Source organism: Plectropomus leopardus, chromosome 14, assembly GCF_026936395.1.
Source record: "Plectropomus leopardus strain MGB_pleo_1.0 chromosome 14, ASM2693639v1, whole genome shotgun sequence".
In the NCBI taxonomy this organism is placed as follows: Eukaryota; Metazoa; Chordata; class Actinopteri; order Perciformes; family Serranidae; genus Plectropomus; species Plectropomus leopardus.
Window position 1 is genome coordinate 565892 of NC_142189.1, and position 26609 is coordinate 592500.

The 26609-nt window shown below is 39.1% G+C and overlaps 1 protein-coding gene across 2 annotated transcripts in view; it reads right to left on the minus strand.

Moving 5' to 3' along the window:
- Positions 1 to 26609, minus strand: part of mapkbp1 (mitogen-activated protein kinase binding protein 1) — a 98215-nt gene that overhangs the window by 47502 nt on the left and 24104 nt on the right. For both annotated transcript variants that reach the window (XM_088087086.1, XM_088087087.1), the window contains 5 exons: positions 24318 to 24443; positions 24156 to 24226; positions 23133 to 23254; positions 18201 to 18276; positions 17760 to 17871 (listed from right to left, as the gene is read on the minus strand). In XM_088087086.1, the coding sequence (XP_087943212.1) occupies positions 17760 to 17871; positions 18201 to 18276; positions 23133 to 23254; positions 24156 to 24226; positions 24318 to 24443 (507 nt within the window). The remainder of the gene's footprint in view (positions 1 to 17759; positions 17872 to 18200; positions 18277 to 23132; positions 23255 to 24155; positions 24227 to 24317; positions 24444 to 26609) is intronic.

Sequence of the window (26609 nt, forward strand, 5' to 3'; positions counted from 1 at the left end):
TGTAAAAACGGCAGAAACACCCTAATCATGCATGTCCAAAAAATGACCAAAAAAAAGGCAAGGCTATAGTATGGCAAAAATGTCAAAAAATGGCACGTTCCAAAAATGGCTGAAAACACCTCTAAACAGGTTAAAATAGCGTGCTTAGTCACGCCATAGCAAAGACTTTTGCAAAAACGGCCAAAAACACCCTAATCATGCATGTCCAAAAAATGACCGAAAAAAAAGGCAAGGCTATAGTATGGCAAAAATGTCAAAAGATGGCACGTTCCAAAAATGGCTGAAAACACCTCTAAACAGGTTAAAATAGCGTGCTTAGTCACACCATAGCAAAGACTTTTGGAAAAACGGCCAAAAACACCCTAATCATGCATGTCCAAAAAAATGACAAACAAAAAAGGCAAGGCTATAGTATGGCAAAAATGTCAAAAAATGGCACGTTCCAAAAATAGATGAAAACACCACTGAACAGGTTAAAATAGCGTGCTAAGTCACGCCATAGCAAAGAATTTTGCAAAAACGGCCAAAAACACCCTAATCATGCATGTCCAAAAAATGACCGAAAAAAAGGCAAGGCTATAGTATGGCAAAAATGTCAAAAATGGCACGTTCAAAAATGGCTGAAAACACCTCTAAACAGGTTAAAATAAGCGTTTAGTCACGCCATAGCAAAGACTTTTGCAAAACGGCCAAAAACACCCTAATCATGCATGTCAAAAATGACCGAAAAAAAGGCAAGGCTATAGTATGGCAAAATGTCAAAAAATGGCACGTTCAAAAATGGCTGAAAACACCTCTAAACAGGTTAAAATAGCGTGCTTAGTCACGCCATAGCAAAGACTTTTGCAAAAACCGCCAAAAACGCCCTAATCATGCATGTCCAAAAAATGACAAAAAAAAAGGCAAGGCTATAGTATGGCAAAAATGTCAAAAAATGGCACGTTCCAAAAATGGCTGAAAACACCTCTAAACAGCTTTAAATACCGTGCTAAGTCACGCCATAGCAAAGACTTTTGCAAAAACGGCCAAAAACACCCTAATCATGCATGTCCAAAAAATGACCGAAAAAAAGGCAAGGCTATAGTATGGCAAAAATGTCAAAAAATGGCACGTTCCAAAAATGGCTGAAAACACCTCTAAACAGCTTTAAATACCGTGTAGTCACGCCATACCAAAGACTTTTGCAAAAAGCAGAAACACCCTAATCATGCATGTCCAAAAATGACCAAAAAAGGCAAGGCTATAGTATGGCAAAATGTCAAAAATGGCACGTTCCAAAATGGCTGAAAACACCTCTAAACAGGTTAAAATAGCGTGCTTAGTCACGCCATAGCAAAAGACTTTTGCAAAAGCGGCCAAAAACACCTAATCATGCATGTCCAAAAATGACCGAACAAAAGGCAAGGCTATAGTATGGCAAAAATGTCAAAAGATGGCACGTTCCAAAAATGGCTGAAAACACCTCTAAACAGGTTAAAATAGCGTGCTTAGTCACACCATAGCAAAGACTTTTGGAAAAACGGCCAAAAACACCCTAATCATGCATGTCCAAAAAAATGACAAACAAAAAAGGCAAGGCTATAGTATGGCAAAAATGTCAAAAAATGGCACGTTCCAAAAATAGATGAAAACACCACTGAACAGGTTAAAATAGCGTGCTAAGTCACGCCATAGCAAAGAATTTTGCAAAAACGGCCAAAAAACACCTAATCATGCATGTCAAAAATGACCGAAAAAAGGCAAGGCTATAGTATGGCAAAAATGTCAAAAAATGGCATCGTTCAAAAATGGCTGAAAACACCTCTAAACAGGTTAAAATAGCGTGCTTAGTCACGCCATAGCAAAGACTTTTGCAAAACGGCCAAAACACCCTAATCATGCATGTCCAAAAAATGACCGAAAAAAAGGCAAGGCTATAGTATGGCAAAATGTCAAAAATGGCACGTTCAAAAATGGCTGAAAACACCTCTAAACATCCTAAAATAGCGTGCTTAGTCACGCCATAGCAAAAGACTTTTGCAAAAGCGGCAAAAACACCCAAATCAGGCATGTCCAGAAAATGACCGAAAAAAAGGCAAGGCTATAGTATGGCAAAAATGTCAAAAGATGGCACGTTCCAAAAATGGCTGAAAACACCTCTAAACAGGTTAAAATAGCGTGCTTAGTCACACCATAGCAAAGACTTTTGGAAAAACGGCCAAAAACACCCTAATCATGCATGTCCAAAAAAATGACAAACCAAAAAGGCAAGGCTATAGTATGGCAAAAATGTCAAAAAATGGCACGTTCCAAAAATAGATGAAAACACCACTGAACAGGTTAAAATAGCGTGCTAAGTCACGCCATAGCAAAGACTTTTGCAAAAACGGCCAAAAACACCCTAATCATGCATGTCCAAAAAATGACCGAACAAAAGGCAAGGCTATAGTATGGCAAAATGTCAAAAATGGCACGTTCAAAATGGCTGAAAACACCTCTAAACAGGTTAAAATAGCGTGCTTAGTCACGCCATAGCAAAGACTTTTTGCAAAACCGGCCAAAAACACCCTAATCATGCATGTCCAAAAAATGACCGAAAAAAAGGCAAGGCTATAGTATGGCAAAAATGTCAAAAAATGGCACGTTCCAAAAATGGCTGAAAACACCTCGAAACAGGTTAAAATAGCGTGCTTAGTCACGCCATAACAAAGACTTTTGTAAAACGGCCAAAACACCCTAATCATGCATGTCCAAAAAATGACTAAAAAAAGGCAAGGCTATAGTATGGCAAAATGTCAAAAATGGCACGTTCCAAAAATGGCTGAAAACACCTCTAAAAAGCTTTAAATATCGTGCTTAGTCACGCCATACCAAAGACTTTTGTAAAAACGGCAGAAACACCCTAATCATGCATGTCCAAAAAATGACCGAAAAAAAGGCAAGGCTATAGTATGGCAAAAATGTCAAAAAATGGCACGTTCCAAAAATGGCTGAAAACACCTCTAAAAAGCTTTAAATATCGTGCTTAGTCACGCCATACCAAAGACTTTTGTAAAAACGGCAGAAACACCCTAATCATGCATGTCCAAAAAATGACCAAAAAAAAGGCAAGGCTATAGTATGGCAAAATGTCAAAAATGGCACGTTCCAAAAATGGCTGAAAACACCTCTAAACAGGTTAAAATAGCGTGCTGAGTCACGCCATAGCAAAGACTTTTGCAAAAGCGGCCAAAAACACCCTAATCATGCATGTCCAAAAATGACCGAAAAAAAAAGGCAAGGCTATAGTATGGCAAAAATGTCAAAAGAAGGCACGTTCCAAAAATGGCTGAAAACACCTCTAAACAGGTTAAAATAGCGTGCTTAGTCACACCATAGCAAAGACTTTTGGAAAAACGGCCAAAAACACCCTAATCATGCATGTCCAAAAAAATGACAAACAAAAAAGGCAAGGCTATAGTATGGCAAAAATGTCAAAAAATGGCACGTTCCAAAAATAGATGAAAACACCACTGAACAGGTTAAAATAGCGTGCTAAGTCACGCCATAGAAAAGAATTTTGCAAAACGGCCAAAACACCCTAATCATGCATGTCCAAAAATGACCGAAAAAAGGCAAGGCTATAGTATGGCAAAATGTCAAAAATGGCATCGTTCAAAATGGCTGAAAACACCTCTAAACAGGTTAAAATAGCGTGCTTAGTCACGCCATAGCAAAGACTTTTGCAAAAAGCGGCCAAAAACACCTAATCATGCATGTCCAAAAATGACCGAAAAAAGGCAAGGCTATAGTATGGCAAAAATGTCAAAAATGGCATCGTTCAAAAATGGCTGAAAACACCTCTAAACAGGTTAAAATAGCGTGCTTAGTCACGCCATAGCAAAGACTTTTGCAAAAAGCGCCAAAAACACCCTAATCATGCATGTCCAAAAATGACCAAAAAAGGCAAGGCTATAGTATGGCAAAATGTCAAAAAATGGCATCGTTCAAAAATGGCTGAAAACACCTCTAAACAGGTTAAAATAGCGTGCTTAGTCACGCCATAGCAAAGACTTTTGCAAAAACGGCCAAAAACTCCCTAATCATGCATGTCGAAAAAATGACAAAAAAAAAGGCAAGGCTATAGTATGGCAAAAATGTCAAAAAATGGCACGTTCCAAAAATGGCTGAAAACACCTCTAAACAGCTTTAAATAGCGTGCTTAGTCACGCCATAGCAAAGACTTTTGCAAAAAACAAAAACACCCTAATCATGCATGTCCAAAAATGACCGAAAAAAAGGCAAGGCTATAGTATGGCAAAATGTCAAAAAATGGCACGTTCAAAAATGGCTGAAAACACCTCTAAACAGGTTAAAATAGCGTGAAGTCACGCCATAGCAAAGACTTTTGTAAAAACGGCAGAAACACCCTAATCATGCATGTCCAAAAATGACCAAAAAAGGCAAGGCTATAGTATGGCAAAATGTCAAAAATGGCACGTTCAAAAATGGCTGAAAACACCTCTAAACAGGTTAAAATAGCGTGCTTAGTCACGCCATAGCAAAGACTTTTGCAAAACGGCAAAAACACCCTAATCATGCATGTCCAAAAAATGACCGAAAAAAAAAGGCAAGGCTATAGTATGGCAAAAATGTCAAAAGATGGCACGTTCCAAAAATGGCTGAAAACACCTCTAAACAGGTTAAAATAGCGTGCTTAGTCACACCATAGCAAAGACTTTTGGAAAAACGGCCAAAAACGCCCTAATCATGCATGTCCAAAAAATGACAAAAAAAAAGGCAAGGCTATAGTATGGCAAAAATGTCAAAAAATGGCACGTTCCAAAAATAGATGAAAACACCACTGAACAGGTTAAAATAGCGTGCTAAGTCACGCCATAGCAAAGAATTTTGCAAAAACGGCCAAAAACACCCTAATCATGCATGTCCAAAAAATGACCGAAAAAAAGGCAAGGCTATAGTATGGCAAAAATGTCAAAAAATGGCACGTTCCAAAAATGGCTAAAAACACCTCTAAACAGGTTAAAATAGCGTGCTTAGTCACGCCATAGCAAAGACTTTTGCAAAAACGGCCAAAAACACCCTAATCATGCATGTCCAAAAATGACCGAAAAAAAAGGCAAGGCTATAGTATGGCAAAAATGTCAAAAATGGCACGTTCAAAAATGGCTGAAAACACCTCTAAACATCCTAAAATAGCGTGTTTAGTCACGCCATAGCAAAGACTTTTGCAAAAACGGCCAAAAACACCCTAATCATGCATGTCCAAAAAATGACCAAAAAAAAGGCAAGGCTATAGTATGGCAAAAATGTCAAAAGATGGCACGTTCCAAAAATGGCTGAAAACACCTCTAAACAGGTTAAAATAGCGTGCTTAGTCACACCATAGCAAAGACTTTTGGAAAAACGGCCAAAACACCCTAATCATGCATGTCCAAAAAAGGACAAAACAAAAAGGCAAGGCTATAGTATGGCAAAAATGTCAAAAAATGGCACGTTCCAAAAATAGATGAAAACACCACTGAACAGGTTAAAATAGCGTGCTAAGTCACGCCATAGCAAAGAATTTTGCAAAAACGGCCAAAAACACCCTAATCATGCATGTCCAAAAAATGACCGAAAAAAAGGCAAGGCTATAGTATGGCAAAAATGTCAAAAAATGGCACGTTCCAAAAATGGCTAAAAACACCTCTAAACAGGTTAAAATAGCGTGCTTAGTCACGCCATAGCAAAGACTTTTGCAAAAACGGCCAAAAACACCCTAATCATGCATGTCCAAAAATGACCGAAAAAAAGGCAAGGCTATAGTATGGCAAAATGTCAAAAAATGGCACGTTCCAAAAATGGCTGAAAACACCTCTAAACAGGTTAAAATAGCGTGCTTAGTCACGCCATAACAAAGACTTTGACAAAAACGGCCAAAAACACCCTAATCATGCATGTCCAAAAAATGACCGAAAAAAAGGCAAGGCTATAGTATGGCAAAAATGTCAAAAATGGCACGTTCAAAAATGGCTGAAAACACCTCTAAAAAGCTTTAAATATCGTGCTTAGTCACGCCATACCAAAGACTTTTGTAAAAACGGCAGAAACACCCTAATCATGCATGTCCAAAAAATGACCGAAAAAAAGGCAAGGCTATAGTATGGCAAAAATGTCAAAAAATGGCACGTTCCAAAAATGGCTGAAAACACCTCTAAACAGCTTTAAATACCGTGTCGAGGCACGCCATAGCAAAGACTTTTGCAAAAACGGCCAAAAACACCCTAATCATGCATGTCCAAAAAATGACCGAAAAAAAGGCAAGGCTATAGTATGGCAAAAATGTCAAAAAATGGCACGTTCCAAAAATGGCTGAAAACACCTCTAAACAGGTTAAAATAGAGTGCTTAGTCACGCCATAGCAAAGACTTTTGCAAAAACGGCCAAAAACACCTAATAATGCATGTCCAAAAAATGACCGAAAAAAAAGGCAAGGCTATAGTATGGCAAAAATGTCAAAAGATGGCACGTTCCAAAAATGGCTGAAAACACCTCTAAACATCCTAAAATAGCATGCTAAGTCACGCCATAGCAAAGACTTTTGCAAAAACGGCCAAAAACACCCTAATCATGCATGTCCAGAAAATCACCGAAAAAAGGCAAGGCTTTAGTATGGCAAAAATGTCAAAAGATGGCACGTTCCAAAAATGGCTGAAAACACCACTAAACAGGTTAAAATAGCGTGCTTAGTCACGCCATAGCAAAGACTTTTGCAAAACCGCCAAAAACGCCCTAATCATGCAGGTCCAAAAAAATGACAAAAAAAAGGCAAGGCTATAGTATGGCAAAAATGTCAAAAAATGGCACGTTCCAAAAATGGCTGAAAACACCTCTAAACAGCTTTAAATACCGTGTCGAGGCACGCCATAGCAAAGACTTTTGCAAAAACGGCCAAAAACACCCTAATCATGCATGTCCAAAAAATGACCGAAAAAAAGGCAAGGCTATAGTATGGCAAAAATGTCAAAAAATGGCACGTTCCAAAAATGGCTGAAAACACCTCTAAACAGGTTAAAATAGAGTGCTTAGTCACGCCATAGCAAAGACTTTTGCAAAAACGGCCAAAAACACCCTAATCATGCATGTCCAAAAAATGACCGAAAAAAAAGGCAAGGCTATAGTATGGCAAAAATGTCAAAAGATGGCACGTTCCAAAAATGGCTGAAAACACCTCTAAACATCCTAAAATAGCATGCTAAGTCACGCCATAGCAAAGACTTTTGCAAAAACGGCCAAAAACACCCTAATCATGCATGTCCAGAAAATGACCGAAAAAAAGGCAAGGCTATAGTATGGCAAAAATGTCAAAAATGGCATCGTTCCAAAATGGCTGAAAACACCACTAAACAGGTTAAAATAGCGTGCTTAGTCACGCCATAGCAAAGACTTTGCAAAACCGCCAAAACACCCAAATAATGCAAGTCGAAAAAATGACAAAAAAAAAGGCAAGGCTATAGTATGGCAAAAATGTCAAAAAATGGCACGTTCCAAAAATGGCTGAAAACACCTCTAAACAGCTTTAAATACCGTGTCGAGGCACGCCATAGCAAAGACTTTTGCAAAAACGGCCAAAAACACCCTAATCATGCATGTCCAAAAATGACCAAAAAAGGCAAGGCTATAGTATGGCAAAATGTCAAAAATGGCACGTTCAAAAATGGCTGAAAACACCTCGAAACAGGTTAAAATAGCGTGCTTAGTCACACCATAGCAAAGACTTTGACAAAAACGGCCAAAAACACCCTAATCATGCATGTCCAAAAAATGACCGAAAAAAAGGCAAGGCTATAGTATGGCAAAAATGTCAAAAGATGGCACGTTCCAAAAATGGCTGAAAACACCTCTAAACAGGTTAAAATAGCGTGCTTAGTCACACCATAGCAAAGACTTTTGGAAAAACGGCCAAAAACACCCTAATCATGCATGTCCAAAAAAATGACAAAAAAGGCAAGGCTAGAGTATGACAAAATGTCAAAAATGGCACGCTCCAAAAATGGCTGAAAACACCTCTAAACAGCTTTAAATACCATGTCGAGGCACGCCATAGCAAAGACTTTTGCAAAACGGCCAAAAACACCCTAATCATGCATGTCCAAAAATGACCGAAAAAAGGCAAGGCTATAGTATGGCAAAATGTCAAAAATGGCACGTTCAAAATGGCTGAAAACACCTCTAAACAGGTTAAAATAGCGTGCTTAGTCACGCCATAACAAAGACTTTGACAAAAACGGCCAAAAACACCCTAATCATGCATGTCCAAAAAATGACCGAAAAAAGGCAAGGCTATAGTATGGCAAAATGTCAAAAATGGCATCGTTCCAAAAATGGCTGAAAACACCTCTAAAAAGCTTTAAATATCGTGCTTAGTCACGCCATAGCAAAGACTTTTGTAAAAACGGCAGAAACACCCTAATCATGCATGTCCAAAAAATGACCGAAAAAAAGGCAAGGCTATAGTATGGCAAAAATGTCAAAAAATGGCACGTTCCAAAAATGGCTGAAAACACCTCTAAAAAGCTTTAAATATCGTGCTTAGTCACGCCATACCAAAGACTTTTGTAAAAACGGCAGAAACACCCTAATCATGCATGTCCAAAAAATGACCAAAAAAAAGGCAAGGCTATAGTATGGCAAAAATGTCAAAAATGGCACGTTCCAAAATGGCTGAAAACACCTCTAAACAGGTTAAAATATCGTGCTTAGTCACGCCCATAGCAAAGACTTTTGCAAAACGCCAAAAACACCTAATCATGCATGTCCAAAAATGACCGAAAAAAAGGCAAGGCTATAGTATGGCAAAAATGTCAAAAGATGGCACGTTCCAAAAATGGCTGAAAACACCTCTAAACAGGTTAAAATAGCGTGCTTAGTCACACCATAGCAAAGACTTTTGGAAAAACGGCCAAAAACACCCTAATCATGCATGTCCAAAAAAATGACAAACAAAAAAGGCAAGGCTATAGTATGGCAAAAATGTCAAAAAATGGCACGTTCCAAAAATAGATGAAAACACCACTGAACAGGTTAAAATAGCGTGCTAAGTCACGCCATAGCAAAGAATTTTGCAAAAACGGCCAAAAACACCCTAATCATGCATGTCCAAAAAATGACCGAAAAAAAGGCAAGGCTATAGTATGGCAAAAATGTCAAAAAATGGCACGTTCCAAAAATGGCTGAAAACACCTCTAAACAGGTTAAAATAGCGTGCTTAGTCACGCCATAGCAAAGACTTTTGCAAAAACGGCCAAAAACACCCTAATCATGCATGTCCAAAAATGACCGAAAAAAGGCAAGGCTATAGTATGGCAAAATGTCAAAAATGGCACGTTCCAAAATAGATGAAAACACCACGAAACAGGTTAAAATAGCGTGCTTAGTCACGCCATAGCAAAGACTTTGACAAAAACGGCCAAAAACACCGTAATCATGCATGTCCAAAAAATGACCGAAAAAAAAGGCAAGGCTATAGTATGGCAAAAATGTCAAAAGATGGCACGTTCCAAAAATGGCTGAAAACACCTCTAAACAGGTTAAAATAGCGTGCTTAGTCACGCCATAACAAAGACTTTGACAAAAACGGCCAAAAACACCCTAATCATGCATGTCCAAAAAATGACCGAAAAAAAGGCAAGGCTATAGTATGGCAAAAATGTCAAAAAATGGCACGTTCCAAAAATGGCTGAAAACACCTCTAAAAAGCTTTAAATATCGTGCTTAGTCACGCCATAGCAAAGACTTTTGTAAAAACGGCAGAAACACCCTAATCATGCATGTCCAAAAAATGACCGAACAAAAGGCAAGGCTATAGTATGGCAAAAATGTCAAAAATGGCATCGTTCAAAATGGCTGAAAACACCTCTAAAAGCTTTAAATATCGTGCTTAGTCACGCCATACCAAAGACTTTTGTAAAAACGGCAGAAACACCCTAATCATGCATGTCCAAAAAATGACCAAAAAAAAGGCAAGGCTATAGTATGGCAAAAATGTCAAAAAATGGCACGTTCCAAAAATGGCTGAAAACACCTCTAAACAGGTTAAAATATCGCTTAGTCACGCCATAGCAAAGACTTTTGCAAAACGGCCAAAACACCCTAATCATGCATGTCCAAAAATGACCGAAAAAAAAGGCAAGGCTATAGTATGGCAAAAATGTCAAAAGATGGCACGTTCCAAAAATGGCTGAAAACACCTCTAAACAGGTTAAAATAGCGTGCTTAGTCACACCATAGCAAAGACTTTTGGAAAAACGGCCAAAAACACCCTAATCATGCATGTCCAAAAAAATGACAAACAAAAAAGGCAAGGCTATAGTATGGCAAAAATGTCAAAAAATGGCACGTTCCAAAAATAGATGAAAACACCACTGAACAGGTTAAAATAGCGTGCTAAGTCACGCCATAGCAAAGAATTTTGCAAAAACGGCCAAAAACACCCTAATCATGCATGTCCAAAAAATGACCGAAAAAAAGGCAAGGCTATAGTATGGCAAAAATGTCAAAAATGGCACGTTCCAAAATGGCTAAAAACACCTCTAAACAGGTTAAAATAAGCGTGAAGTCACGCCATAGCAAAGACTTTTGCAAAAACGGCCAAAAACACCCTAATCATGCATGTCCAAAAAATGACCGAAAAAAAGGCAAGGCTATAGTATGGCAAAAATGTCAAAAAATGGCACGTTCCAAAAATGGCTGAAAACACCTCGAAACAGGTTAAAATAGCGTGCTTAGTCACGCCATAGCAAAGACTTTGACAAAAACGGCCAAAAACACCGTAATCATGCATGTCCAAAAAATGACCGAAAAAAAGGCAAGGCTATAGTATGGCAAAAATGTCAAAAAATGGCACGTTCCAAAAATGGCTGAAAACACCTCTAAACAGGTTAAAATAGCGTGCTTAGTCACGCCATAACAAAGACTTTGACAAAAACGGCCAAAAACACCCTAATCATGCATGTCCAAAAAATGACCGAAAAAAAGGCAAGGCTATAGTATGGCAAAAATGTCAAAAAATGGCACGTTCCAAAAATGGCTGAAAACACCTCTAAAAAGCTTTAAATATCGTGCTTAGTCACGCCATAGCAAAGACTTTTGTAAAAACGGCAGAAACACCCTAATCATGCATGTCCAAAAAATGACCGAAAAAAAGGCAAGGCTATAGTATGGCAAAAATGTCAGAAAATGGCACGTTCCAATAATGGCTGAAAACACCTCTAAACATCCTAAAATAGCGTGCTTAGTCACGCCATAGCAAAGACTTTCGCAAAAACAGCCAAACACACCCTAAAAATGCATGTCCAAAAAATGACCGAACAAAAGGCAAGGCTATAGTATGGCAAAAATGTCAAAAAATGGCACGTTCCAAAAATGGCTGAAAACACCTCTAAACAGGTTAAAATAGCGTGCTTAGTCATGCCATAGCAAAGACTTTTGCAAAAACGGCCAAAAACACCCTAATCATGCATGTCCAAAAAATGACCGAAAAAAAAGGCAAGGCTATAGTATGGCAAAAATGTCAGAAAATGGCACGTTCCAATAATGGCTGAAAACACCTCTAAACATCCTAAAATAGCGTGCTTAGTCACGCCATAGCAAAGACTTTCGCAAAAACAGCCAAACACACCCTAAAAATGCATGTCCAAAAAATGACAGAAAAAAAGGCAAGGCTATAGTATGGCACAAATGTCAAAAAATGGCGTGTTTCAAAAATGGCTGAAAACATCTCTAAAAAGGTTAAAATAGCGTGCTAACTCACGCCATAGCAAAGAATTTTGCAAAAACAGCCAAAAACACCCTAAAAATGCATGTCCAAAAAATGACCGAAAAAAAGGCAAGGCTATAGTATGGCAAAAATGTCAAAAAATGGCAAGTTCCAAAAATGGCTGAAAACGCCTCTAAACAGCCTGAAATAGCGTGCTATGTCACGCCATAGCATACTATGTTGCAAAATCGGCCAAAAACACCCTAAAAATGCATGTCCAAAAAATGACCGAAAAAAAGGCAAGGCTATTGTATGGCAAAAATGTCAAAAAATGGTGCGTTTCAAAAACCACTGAAAACACCTCTAAACATCCTAAAATAGCGTGCTAAGTCACGCCATAGCAAAGACTTTTGCAAAAACGGCCAAAAACACCCTAATCATGCATGTCCAGAAAATGACCGAAAAAAAGGCAAGGCTATAGTATGGCAAAAATGTCAAAAAATGGCACGTTCCAAAAATGGCTGAAAACACCTCTAAACAGGTTAAAATAGCGTGCTTAGTCACGCCATAGCAAAGACTTTTGCAAAAACGGCCAAAAACACCCTAATCATGCATGTCCAAAAAATGACCGAAAAAAAGGCAAGGCTATAGTATGGCAAAAATTTTTAAAAATGGCACGTTCCAAAAATGGCTGAAAACACCTCTAAACAGCTTTAAATACCGTGTCGAGGCACACCATAGCAAAGACGTTTGCAAAAACGGCCAAAAACACCTTAATAATGCATGTCCAAAAAATGACCAAAAAAAAAGCAAGGCTATAGTATGACAAAAAATTTCAAAAAATGGCACATTCCAAAAATGGCTGAAAACACCTCTAAAAAGCTTTAAATATCGTGCTGAGTCACGCCATAGTAAAGAATTTTGCAAAAACGGCCAAAAACTCCCTAATAATGCATTTCCAAAACATGACCAAAAAGAAGGCAAGGCTATAGTATGGCAAAAATGTCAAAAAATGGCACGTTCCAAAAATGGATGAAAACACCTCTAAACATCCTAAAATAGCGTGCTAAGTCACGCCATAGCAAAGACTTTTGCAAAAACGGCCAAAAACTCCCTAATAATGCATTTCCAAAACATGACCGAAAAAAAGGCAAGGCTATAGTATGACAAAAATGTCAAAAAATGGTGCGTTCCAGAAATGGCTGAAAACACCTCTAAACAGCTTTAAATATCGTGCTGAGTCACGCCATAGCAAAGACTTTTGCAAAAACGGCCAAAAACACCCTAAAAATGCATGTCCAAAAAATGACAGAAAAAAAGGCAAGGCTATAGTATGGCACAAATGTCAAAAAATGGCGTGTTTCAAAAATGGCTGAAAACATCTCTAAAAAGGTTAAAATAGCGTGCTAACTCACGCCATAGCAAAGAATTTTGCAAAAACAGCCAAAAACACCCTAAAAATGCATGTCCAAAAAATGACCGAAAAAAAGGCAAGGCTATAGTATGGCAAAAATGTCAAAAAATGGCACGTTCCAAAAATGGCTGAAAACACCTCTAAAAACCTTTAAATAGCGTGCTAAGTCACGCCATAACCAAGACTTTTGCAAAAACGGCAAAAAACACCATAATATTGCATGTCCAAAAAAGAGGCAAGGCTATAGTATGGCAAAAATGTCAAAAAATGGCAAGTTCCAAAAATGGCTGAAAACGCCTCTAAACAGCCTGAAATAGCGTGCTATGTCACGCCATAGCATATTATGTTGCAAAATCGGCCAAAAACACCCTAAAAATGCATGTCCAAAAAATGAACGAAAAAAAGGCAAGGCTATAGTATGGCAAAAATGTCAAAAATGGCGTGTTCCATACAGTAAAAATGAATATCTTGCCAAGGTATCTTTACCTCTTTCAATACCTACTTATCTACCTACCCCGATCATTTTTTAATCTTATTAACAGTACCATTTCCACATTCATCTGGGCAGGTAAACGAGCTAGAGCAAATAAATCCTTGCTCCAGAGGAGCAGATCACTGGGAGGCCTGGGACTGCCCAACCTCCTCGGGTACTATTGGGCGGCTAATGCAAAAAAGATCCTACTCTGGTTCACCTCACCTCATATCAGAGTTGGTGCCAGTTAGAGTCAAATTCTTGTTCCACATCCCTCCAGGCATTAGCATGTAGCACCCTCCCCCTTTCTATCACAAATTTCACATCTAACCCCATTGTGATTAATACATTAAAAATTTGGAATCAAATCAGAAAACGGTTTGGCTGGCTTTCCCTTCCTCAAACTACACCTCTTTGTAATAATCACTTATTTGTGCCGGCTAAGATTGACTCACGCTTCGCAACTCTGGAAGATAAAGGACTGAGAAATCTAGGAGACTTGTACATAGATGGACTGTTCGTCAGTTTTAACCAATTACGCTCATCTTTTGGACTTGGTAATACAGATTTTTTTCGCTTCTTTCAACTTCGTGATTTTGCACGCACCCACTCGCCTCAGTTCCCCCAAGCCCCACCCCTTAGTGGTGTAGACTTAGTACTCCAAGCTAAATCCTTGCCTAAAGGCCATGTCTCATTTCTTTATAACCTTTTATCACCAACTAATGATTTAGCTGTAAATAAGTGCAGGGCCGACTGGGAATCCGAACTCCAGATGAGTTTCTCCGATGCTCTATGGAAAAAAGCACTGGAAGCCATTAACTCCTCCTCTAGCTGTGCCAGACTCTCTGTTATCCAATTCAAAGTACTCTTTAGACTACATTACAGCAGAGACAAACTCTTTAAATTTTATCCAGATAAGACTACCGAAGCCTGCGATAGATGTTTTCAAACACCCTGTAATCTAACACACATGTTCTGGTCATGCTCTAAACTGACTAACTACTGGCAGTCTTTTTTCAAATCTATTTCTGACATCTTAGGTATATCTGTTAGTCCTTCTCCACAGATAGCTATTTTTGGAGTTCCTCCTGATGAACTCGTAACCACGTCCTTGCAGGACAATGTAACAGCTTTTGCATCTTTGATTGCACGAAGAAAAATTCTTTATTTATGGAAATCCTCCCAGCCTCCTTCTTTTAAATCCTGGCTACATGATTTGCTATTCCTACTTAAACTTGAGAAAATCAAATTCAGCCTTAGAGGCCGCCCTGAGCAATTTCATTCATACTGGAAACCACTACTTAATTATCTTGACAGGCTTCCTGCTACTGAAATGTCACCCTGATACAATGCCTACACCTTGCCTCGCTCATTGACCCCCTCCCATCAGACATGACTTCCTACACTTAGATTAGTCCAGTAATAATGGACTGATATGGTGACGCGGGCAGCAAACAACTGTGTGATGTTATAATTTTTATTTATTTATTTATTTACTTTATTTTATTTATTTATCTATTTATTTATTTATTTAATTTATTTTTTTATTTTATTTATTTATTTATTTTGTCTGTATATATATGTATGTGTATGTCTGTATATATGCATATATATGTGTGTATGTACGTGTATATGTATGTATGTATATATTATTATTATTATTATTATTATTATTTTTATTACTATTATTATTTTAACAATGTAAGGTTCTCTGGGATGCGTGGGAGGGTTCTGGGTTACATAAAAAGGAAAATTTGATTTTCTCAGGATGTGATGTTCACTGTGACTGTGGTTTAATAAAAATATTTAAAAAAAAAAAAAAAAAATGGCGCTTTCCAAAAATGGCAAAAAACACCCTAAAAATGCATGTCCAAAAAATGACTGAACAAGAGGCAAGGCTATAGTATGACAAAAATGTCAAAAAATGGTGCGTTTCAAAAACAACTGAAAACACCTCTAAACAGCCTGAAATAGCGTGCTAAGTCACGCCATAGCATACAATGTTGCAAAAACGGCCAAAAACACCCTAATAATGCATGTCTAAAAAATGACCGAAAAAAAGGCAAGGCTATAGTATGACAAAAATGTCAAAAAATGGTGCGTTCCAAAAATGGCTGAAAACACCTCTAAACAGCTTTAAATACCGTGTCGAGGCACGCCATAGCAAAGACTTTTGCAAAAACGGCCAAAAACACCCTAATCATGCATGTCCAAAAAATGACCGAAAAAAAGGCAAGGCTATAGTATGACAAAAATGTCAAAAAATGGCACGTTCCAAAAATGGCTGAAAACACCCCTAAAAAGCTTAAAACAGCGTGCTGAGCCACGCCATAGCATAATATGTTGCAAAAACGGCCAAAAACACCCTAAAAATGCATGTCTAAAAAATGACCGGAAAAAAAGGCAAGGCTATAGTATGGCAAAAATGTCAAAAATGCCGTGTTCCAAAAATGGCTGAAAACACCTCTAAACAGCCTAAAACAGCGTGCTGAGACACGCCATAGCAAAGACTTTTGCAAAAACGGCAAAAAACACCCTAATCATGCATGTCCAAAATGTGACCGAAAAAAAGGCAAGGCTATAGTATGGCAAAAATGTCAAAAAATGGCACGTTCCAAAAATTGCTGAAAAAACCTCTAAACATCCTAAAATAGCGTGCGAAGTCACGCCATAGCAAAGACTTTTGCAAAAACGGCCAAAAACACCCTAATCATGCATGTCCAAAAAAAAGGCAAGGCCATAGTATGACAAAAATGTCAAAAAATGGTGCGTTCCAAAAATGGCTGAAAACGCCTCTAAACAGCCTGAAATAGCGTGCTATGTCACGCCATAGCATATTATGTCGCAAAAACGGCCAAAAACACCCTAAAAATGCATGTCCAAAAAATGACCGAAAAAAAGGCAAGGCTATAGTATGGCAAAAATGTCAAAAAAAATGGCACGTTCCAAAAATGGCTGAAAACACCCCTAAAAAGCTTAAAACAGCGTGCTGAGCCACGCCATAGCATAATATGTTGCAAAAACGGCCAAAAACACCCTAAAAATGCATGTCTAAAAAATGACCGGAAAAAAAGGCAAGGCTATAGTATGGCAAAAATGTCAAAAATGCCGTGTTCCAAAAATGGCTGAAAACACCTCTAAACAGCCTAAAACAGCGTGCTGAGACACGCCATAGCAAAGACTTTTGCAAAAACGGCAAAAAACACCCTAATCATGCATGTCCAAAATGTGACCGAAAAAAAGGCAAGGCTATAGTATGGCAAAAATGTCAAAAAATGGCGCGTTCCAAAAATCGCTGAAAAAACCTCTAAACATCCTAAAATATCGTGCGAAGTCACGCCATAGCAAAGACTTTTGCAAAAACGGCTAAAAACACCCTAATCATGCATGTCCAAAAAATGACTGAAAAAAAGGCAAGGCCATAGTATGACAAAAATGTCAAAAAATGGCGCTTTCCAAAAATGGCTGAAAACACCTCTAAACATCCTAAAATAGCGTGCGAACTCACGCCATAGCAAAGACTTTTGCAAAAACGGCTAAAAACACCCTAATCATGCATGTCCAAAAAATGACTGAAAAAAAGGCAAGGCTATAGTATGGCAAAAATGTCAAAAAATGGCGCTTTCCAAAAATGGCTGAAAACGCCTCTAAACAGCCTGAAATAGCGTGCTATGTCAGGCCATAGCATATTATGTCGCAAAAACGGCCAAAAACACCCTAAAAATGCATGTCCAAAAAATGACCGAAAAAAAGGCAAGGCTATAGTATGGCAAAAATGTCAAAAAATGGTGCGTTCCAGAAATGGCTGAAAACACCTCTAAACAGCCTAAAACAGCGTGCTAAGTCACGCCATAGCAACGAATGTATGGCAAAAATGAAAAAAAATGAAATATCCAAAAAAAATGCTGAAAATCACTTAGTACACTTAGTTGTCGATACACATCATAGTATGTCATCACAAATGACCCATGATAGTTCAGGATGTCATCAAAAGTGTCACAATAAGGTCATCGTAAAGTTTCCACAGAAAAAGCCACAAACATGAGATGGTTTATAAACGGCACTGTATCTTCTGTCATAAAATCTCAGTGTGTTATTTCAGCAATAAAAAAGTAATGAAGCGAAAGAGTGGGTAAGCCGAAGGAGTCACTGACCGGAGTGTCCGAACATGGTGGCCACACACTCTCCCGAGTAGAAGTCAAATATGCTGATGTTCTTGTCTGAGCAGGAGGTGGCGATGTAGAGACCTGACGGGTCGATCTGCACCTGAGGAGGACAGAGGGGGACGCCTCAGCACCTGCATGCTCCATACAGGTGCATCTCAAAAAAAGTGACTATCATGAAGAAATTCAATTTTCTTAATTTAATTAACAACAATTTTTTTGACTTTTCCATCTGTAGGCCATATTATTAAAATTTAAAAATCAAAAATGCTTTAACATTTTGGTTCATGCGGTGAGTCTAGAACATGTTAAAATCTGACTTTCTTAGAGACCTGATGGAAATTCTTGAACTTTTTAACAATATTACCATTTTCTGAGATGCACCTGTAACTGCCATGGCAACAGCATTTTTGGATGGATGGTGCAACGTACCTTAATCAGAGTCCCATCCTCGCCCTGAGAGCCTTTATACATCTTCTTCTGTTTCCCGTTACTGATGTTAAAGATCCTGCAGAGGGAGGAGGAGGAGCATTAATGTTGGTCCAATTCTGCAGTCAGTTCTCACAGATTAAACCATCAATGTACGTTTGTTGCTTCAGTATTTTGTAGTTGGTGTGTTTTGTTCGGAGCGGTGCAGTTATATTCTGATTCTGTGCCCTGAAGCTCACTGATGTAAAACTAAATGATAAAATACTATCATAAAAACCACCGGCTTCGTCCTGAGAGGGTTTATGTCACTGCATGCCGTTCCCTGTCTGACCAGCAGGAGGCAGCCTGAAAACACAGCAGCAACACTGGAAACCAGATACACAGCTGGACTGGAAACCAGTCAGAAAAGCACTCAGAGTTTATCTCAGCCATTGAAATGATAAAAGATGAACTCCTCGTACCTGAAGTTGTCGTGACTGAGTGAATGAACACATGAATGTGAGCCTCTTAACGTCGAGATACATGAATTACAGGAAAGATTTGATGTTCGATACTGCGGGCTGATGTTTTGTATTTTGCCAATAATCTGTAAAATAATGAAAATGCTGTGTGTATTAAACTCAACCAACAGCAGGGAAGGCAGAATGTCAAACATGCAAAGAACGAGTCAGCATGAAACTTTTACTTTGTAAAACCTCAGGGTGATATTTTTATTTATCTATTTTTATTTTGACTTTATAAAAACGTTGCTGGGAACTTTCTGTATAAGTTTTAGTTAAGATTAAATATATGTTAAAGGCATTTCAACAAAGTTAATATTGAAATTTGTTATATTCCAAATTCTAAATATTGACAGAAAGATTTACATTTTTATTGTAAATGCATTTTGGTTCCATATATCGGTTATCAGTCTTTATTAAGTTCAAATAATTTGTATCGGTATCGGCCCTGAAAAACCGATGTAGCTACACCGGTCCAAAGACTGAATGGCCACGCTTCGTACTGATGTTTCTGAAGATTTATGTGTCTCCTCTTTTCTGTCCTCAAACACCTTCAGTCTCTGTACAATGTGAAAACTATACAAATAAAAGACATAACAGTTTGAAACACGCATTCTCCTTCACAAAGTGTCCATTCTTAAGCAGTCCTCATTAGCACAGTCATCATCAGCAGTCACGTTGCTCTTACCCAGAATGCTATGAATGATAACGTTTTACTTGGATAAATCTAGTAATTTCCAGAACCAAACAATGGATATCTGTGTACTTTCAGATAAAATATGATACCTTCAACTTTAAAAAAAAGGTGTCAAGAGATTCGTTACTCTGAAATCACTCTGGTTATGTTCTACAAGTACAACCAGGTTGTGAATAGGCCAGTCAAGAACGGACGGGTTAGAGAGCCTCTTCCTCTAACTTTCTACTTCCTAACTGTACCGATGCCTCTCTCACCGGTCCATCTTCTTCTTTACCGATATCAAGCACTTGTCCAGGTGTATTGCTTTTTGGGTCATTTTTTCGACAGGCCATATTATGGTGTGTCTCTGCACGCTATTTAATGCAGTTTTCAGCTGTTTTTCAGACATGTCATTTTTTGATTTTTTCACCATAATATAGCCTTGCTTCTTCAACGTGCCATTTCTGGTGTTTTTTGCTCCAATCTTCATATTTCACCTTGGAGAGCGCCAGCGCTGTCTCAGTGTGTCAGTGTCAGTGTCTAAAATATTACTTCTTCCACCAAACTGGACTCTGTGCCACCTTTTCGTTTCATACAGATCTTCTGCCACAAATTTTCCTGGTGGAGGCAGCGGACCAGAGGTTTTCATGGAAAGTAGATCTTTTTGAGGTTAGTGGTTCTATACTTTTGGGATCATTGATGCTGTCAATTGAGAGTGGACGACCATCTATGATTGACATGGCTTCATAGAGAAATGTCCTTAGTGAAAAATCATTTTGTCTTCCCACGCTCTTTGCAAGGACACAGTTTAGGATGCTCCTAACTGTCCTAATCTGCCGCTCCCAAACACCTACCACTCCCACGTGACTGGCATCCAGTACATTCATAGTGAAGTCTGATTGTTTCTCTGCCAGGTAAAGGGTTATTCTGTCTTTGTCCACTTCCTTTAGAGCCTTTGCCATTTCATCTTTTGCTCCAACAAAGTTCGTTCCTTGGTCCGATCTGATTTGTCTCTCAGGTCCACAGATAGCCACAAAACACCGCAAGGCATTTATGAAGGCATCAGTTGTAAGGTCTTCCAATAGTTTTATGTGGACTTTTCTCAAGGATAAACAGGTGAATATAAGATCATGTCTTTTACACTCTTTACAACCTTGCTTAGTGTAAAAAGGTCCAAAAGAGTCCATTGCACAGTAGGAGAATGGCGGGGAGGGTTCCACACGGTCAGCAGGTAGATCCGCCATCCTGCTTTTCTGCAGGTCATTGGCTCTCCTGAAGGTAACACATTGGTTGATGTGGCTTGCTACAGCTTTGCTGCCACCAGCAATCCAGTAGCCATTTGCTCTGGGCTCATTTAGTGTCTGTCCTCTGACTTGATGCTTCGTTTGTCTATGTCAATAATCCACGATGAGGTGTGTGACCACACCATCTCTTGGAAGGATTACTGGGTTCTTCATGTCAAGAGGCAAGGAAGCTTTTTTCAATCGCCTTCCCACCCTGAGTAGACCATCTTGCAATACTGGGTCGTGCAAGTTTTACGAGCGCAAGACTTGCCTTCCTTCTGTCTTCAACATTTAAAGGTTCGGCTGTTTCGGCTCCTTTTGCTAGCTGCTGGATTCGAGCAACAACAAACATGATAATTCCAGTGAGAGGTTATCCTGTCAGGGAGCTTTTGGAGTAACTTTTGATTCTCTTCACAGTCATTTAACACTGGAAGCCCTTTAATGTGTGGCATAGCATTGCTGCAAGCTGTCAGAAAATCACTGAACTGTCTCAGCTTAGCTGACTCCCTTGAGCTGATCTTGGGCCAGTTATTCGGCTTTTCTTGAAATGCACGCTGGACTACAAAGGTAGGTACACTCTGCTGAAGCACTGGAGTGATGACTGTGAACAGTAGATTTGAGAGATTCCTGTACCAAATACTGACTGGGCATAATCTTTGTAAAGCACCATACAAAGTCTTGCATTTTCCGCTTTAGCATCAAACTCCTCTTGTCCCACTTCATTCATACGTACTTTGATCAAGCCCATCAAATCCTTTGTTACTGCTGTGCAGGAGTCCATCTTTCTCCTTATTTCAGGAGAGGGTGCTGATTGAGATCAGATATTTTCATACATATCTCTCACTTTTGCCTTCATCTCTTCAACAGCATCCATCGTGTTACACAAGTCTCGATCAGTGCACTCCTCTTTTAGTTTGTTACGTGCAGCTTTAACAGCTTCTTTGAAGTTGTTAAAGCTTGAAGGGATGGATGTGTTCACTGTATTCGGCACTTTGTAATTTTTCTCCCTGAATTGACATTGCACATGAATTCGAAAAACTCTGTAACTTAATGCATTCAAGTGCTAATGTCTGTTACTGTTCACTCAAATAAACCTCTTAATGCACACCCTGGAGGTATTTGCATTTTCAGATTAAAACACCATTGAAAGGTAACCAGGACCGTTACTTAGACTATAATAAGGTCACAATGATAAATCTGTCTCTTTTTACATCAAAAAACCAGTGCTGAAACAGGTATTAATATTCTCTCAAGATGTGCTGATGCTCCTAATTTTTTAAGATGACAACTTCAACCCTGACGCAGTCTGCAGAGGCACTCCTCTTCTTGGGGACGGCATTGTGATGAAACAAGCACGGTGAAGGCTATAGACAGAATATTCGCAGAACTGTGACATAAGCTGGCAAATGGCGCCCTCTGGCCATGAGCTGCGGTACTCTCTGTCAGAAACAGCCACCCCTCCTCCATGACTCGGCAAGCCCGTATCCTGCGTCCTCTCTGAGCCCAGCGAGTTGTGGCCGCACTGATGCTATACCTCTGGCTCAGCCTGGATCGTGGTCTCGGTTGTACTGTTGCTATGATCTTGCCTTTGGCTGCGCCTGGATCGTGGTGATGGCTGTGCTGATGCTGTGATCCTGCCTTTGGCTGCACCCGTGTTGTGGCTGCACTGATGCTGTACCTCTGGCTCAGCCTGGATCGTGGTCTTGGTTGTGCTGTTGCTGTGGTCCTGTCCAAGGCTGTACCTGTGTCGTGGGCCTTGGTTGCACTGATGCTGTGATCCTGCTCGACAACAACTTCTACTGCCGTTATTATATTTACTATAAACATTATAAACGTGACTGCTATCTCTGCTTACATATTCTGCAATATTTGTATGTAACATCAAATGCTATATGTCTATATTCTAAGTCTATGTCTTATTATTTGATGTCATTACTGTAATTCAACTGATATTAACAACATCTGTTGAAAGTCTGTCCATCCTGAAGAGGGATCCTTCCTGAAGTATTTTCCCCCCGTTACACGTTTTTCTTCAGCTTCTGTGAGGGTCTACGGACAGAGGGATGTTGTCTGCTGTAAAGCCCTCTGAGGCAAACTGTGTTTCGTGATAATGGGCTTTATAAATAAAGTTGACGTCACCTCCCTGTAAACATGTCGTGCAGTTTGACTTTAGAGGAATTTAGCTGCCTCATCCCCACATGTCCCCCCTCAGGACTTTGTGTTACGGTTCAAACTGGGGAAAATGTTTGTTGTGTGTTTTGAATTTAAATCTGATGAAAAAAACCTGGAGAGGAACAAGAAGAAAAAACAGGAAATGAAAACAGCAGAGAGAAGAAGAAGAAGAAGAAGAAGAAGAAGAAGAAGAAGAAGAAGATGACAGGATCATGGAAGTTAATCCTAATCCGACTAACAGCCCCAGTGCCTGCTGAGTAATAATCCAGCCCGTGCTGCAGCCTGGCGGCGGGCTCGGCCGTACCTGATGCTGCGGTCCTGACAGCCCACCGCAGCGTACTTCCTGGTGGGCTCCACGTCCATGTCGTACAGCGTCGTCTTCCTCACCACGTGATGAGTGCGCTGGAACTCCAGCCCCTCCTCCACCTGCAACACAGCGACAACATACCACGGGGTCACGTGAGGAAGACCTCAGCCTCCTCACCATCATTTCTTCGCTCTGCTCTGAGCGAACGCAGGAAACTTCTCTTACTTCAAGAATTTTCGTCTGTTATTTAAGAAAGTCAAATTTTAATAAGTTCTGGACTCATTACAGAAACTGAAATGTTCACACAGTTTTCTTTTTAACTTTGATAATATGGCCTTCATAGAGAAAAAATGTTTCAAAGTATTAGGAACAGTCGACCTAAAAACTACAGACGAGCTGAAGGCGTCTCAAATCAACCTGAGCGTCAGTCAGAGCTCCGCCCACACTGATGCAGGTGTTCATAATAAAGGAGCACAAAACCGAGTATTGAGGATACAAACGAACTGACTTTTCACACGTTGGACATCTCTCTTTTGTAAATCACTTTTTGAATTATCTTAGAAAATATTCTAATAATTTGAGATTCTGGATTTCTGATTTTCATGAGCTATACGACATAATCATCAAAATTAAAACAAAAAAAGGTCTGAAATGTTTGATTTACGTGTAATGAATATAATATATAAAAATGTACCTTTTTGAATTAAATTACAAAGAAAATTGAATTTCTAATTCTAATTTTTGAGATTTTTCTGTAAAAAAATTCAAAGAATAAAAAGTACACCAACTGCTGGAATATTTTTGTTTGTTTTCTTCTGTTTTTTAAATATTTTTGATTTATATTAGTATCTTTATGGTCATTATTGTTGCTGCTTTCTTACTTTTATGTTTTACTTGTATTTTACTTCATCCAAACCATCATCATGGCTCTGTTGACTGTATTTGGTTAAATGTTAACATTAAATGGTAAATAAAGGGTTAAAAAAAAGGACGCTGTGATGTCACTCAGGTGTCGCTCACCTGCTCGGCAGTGCGGAAGTAAACGCTCTTATCAGCTCCACAGCTGATCATCCTCACCTTCCCCTCATTGGCTGACAGACAGGAAGAAGAAGATGATGATGTCAGAGAGGTCAGAGGTCATGCCAACAACATGAGGAGAGGTCAGAGGTCACAGAGACTCACCGGCGAATCGGACGGCGGTGATGGAGGACGAGTGTTCGTCCAGAGTCTGAACCAGACTGAACTCTCTGCTCGCATCCAGGACGTGGATCAGACGGTCCCGACTGGCCGTGGCTAATAACTGCAGACCTGAGGGACAGAGGGACAGACAGAGGGACAGAGAGAGAGACAGACAGAGAGAGAGACAGAGAAAGAGACAAACAGAGAGAGAGAGTGAGAGACGGACAGAGAGAGACACAGACAGAGAGAGGGACAGAGTGAGAAACACAGACAGAGACACAGACAGAGACACAGACAGAGACACAGACAGAGACACAGACAGAGAGACACAGACAGAGACACAGACAGAGACACAGACAGAGAGACACAGACAGAGACACAGACAGAGACACAGACAGAGACACAGACAGAGACACAGACAGAGAGACACAGACAGAGACACAGACAGAGACACAGACAGAGAGACACAGACAGAGACACAGACAGAGACACAGACAGAGACACAGACAGAGAGACACAGACAGAGACACAGACAGAGACACAGACAGAGACACAGACAGAGACACAGACAGAGACACAGACAGAGAGACACAGACAGAGACACAGACAGAGACACAGACAGAGACACAGACAGAGAGACACAGACAGAGACAGACAGGATGACGGATAAACTAATCTGTGTGAACTGAGAGCATCCATAGATTTTGTGTTTACTTTGGCAAAAGAAAAAATTTAAATAAAATGAAATAAAATGAAAAAAGGACAAATGTTTGGTGATTTTTAAAGAAAACATTTTTAAAAATTCTTGAAAAGTTTTTGATGATTTTTTTTCTTCAATTTTTTTGGCATTTTTATAAGAAAACACGGTGATGTTTAAAAGGCATATTTTCTTTTTTATGTTGGCAGTCTGTTAACGATTAAAAATTTGGGGCAATATTTAAAGTAAACATGTCAATTATTCTTTCTTTCTTTTTTTTCATTTGGAGATTTTTTTTGTTTTTAATTTTTTGGGCAAATGTTGAAGACAACATTTCGGTGCTTTTTTTTCTTTAGAGATTTTTGGAGATTTTGCAAGAAGACATTTTGTCAAGTTTTTCTGTAAAAAAAAATGTGGTGATTTTTTAGGAAGAGATTTTCAGAAAACTTTAAAAAATTACTGCAATTTTTTCAGGAAAACATTTTGACAGTTTTTCTTTTTTCAACATGTTTAGTAATATTTTCTTAAAAACTTTGCAATTTTTAAAAGAAAAGATTTAGGTGATTTTTCTTAATTTCTTTGTGATTTTGAAGAAAAACATTTTGGTGATTTTTATTTTTCCTATTTTTCTTTTTTTGTTTTTTGCAATCAAAAAACAAAACAATCCTTTGAGACCCGAAGCCTGTGAGACTGCAGGCATGTGTTTGTCGTTCTGATCTTATGAGTTCGTTGATGAAAGCACGCTGAAGTATTTTCTGTGTCGGATTTATTCGTGATAAATGGCGTGTTTCTTCAGAGACACTTTTTAATAAACGTGAACATGTGGAGGCGAAACTGCAGCTGACGGATCAAACTGTGTGTGTTCGCTCTGACTGCTGAGCTGGCGTCTTCTCACTCAGCACTCTGGACCGCCTACAGGAAGTGATGTCACACTCCTGCTGTTAAACTGTGTGTGTGTGTGTGTGTGTGTGTGTGTGTGTGTGTGTGTGTGTGTGTGTGTGTTTGCGAGCCTCAGCATTCCTCCCTCTGTTCTTTTTTGTTTCCTCGTCAACAGAAATGAGTCTTATTGTTGAGTTTGCTGCTTTTACTGTCGACCAGTCAGACCCACTGGGAGCTTTACTGGGCCTGCTTTGCTGTTTGTGTGAGTGTGAGTGTGTGTGTGTGTGTGTGTGTGTGTGTGTGTGTGTGTGTGTGTGTGTGTGCGCACCACAGTCTCACATGGAGCTCCAGTCGCACCACGAACGAGACATTTCAAAAATTATCTTGTGGATTATAACTTTGCTCTTATTTTGATAATTTTGTGCATCATTTCCTTTTGTAAATAAAAACGTTAAATATAGTATTTTAGAAAAACGCAGAATCTCACTTTTGTATTTAACCCTTTGAAATCCCAGAAAATTGGTTTTGATTTCAACGAACATGGAAAAAACCCGTTGATGAGAAATGTCCTGCAAATTACGAGAAATTAGGCCACATCTTGTGTTTTGTGTTGTGTTTACATAAATATAAGTAAATAAATCATAAAAATATGATAAATACATAAATATAAACACTCAATGGTGAATTTTACATGCTTTTAATCCTTCATGTTTTGATCA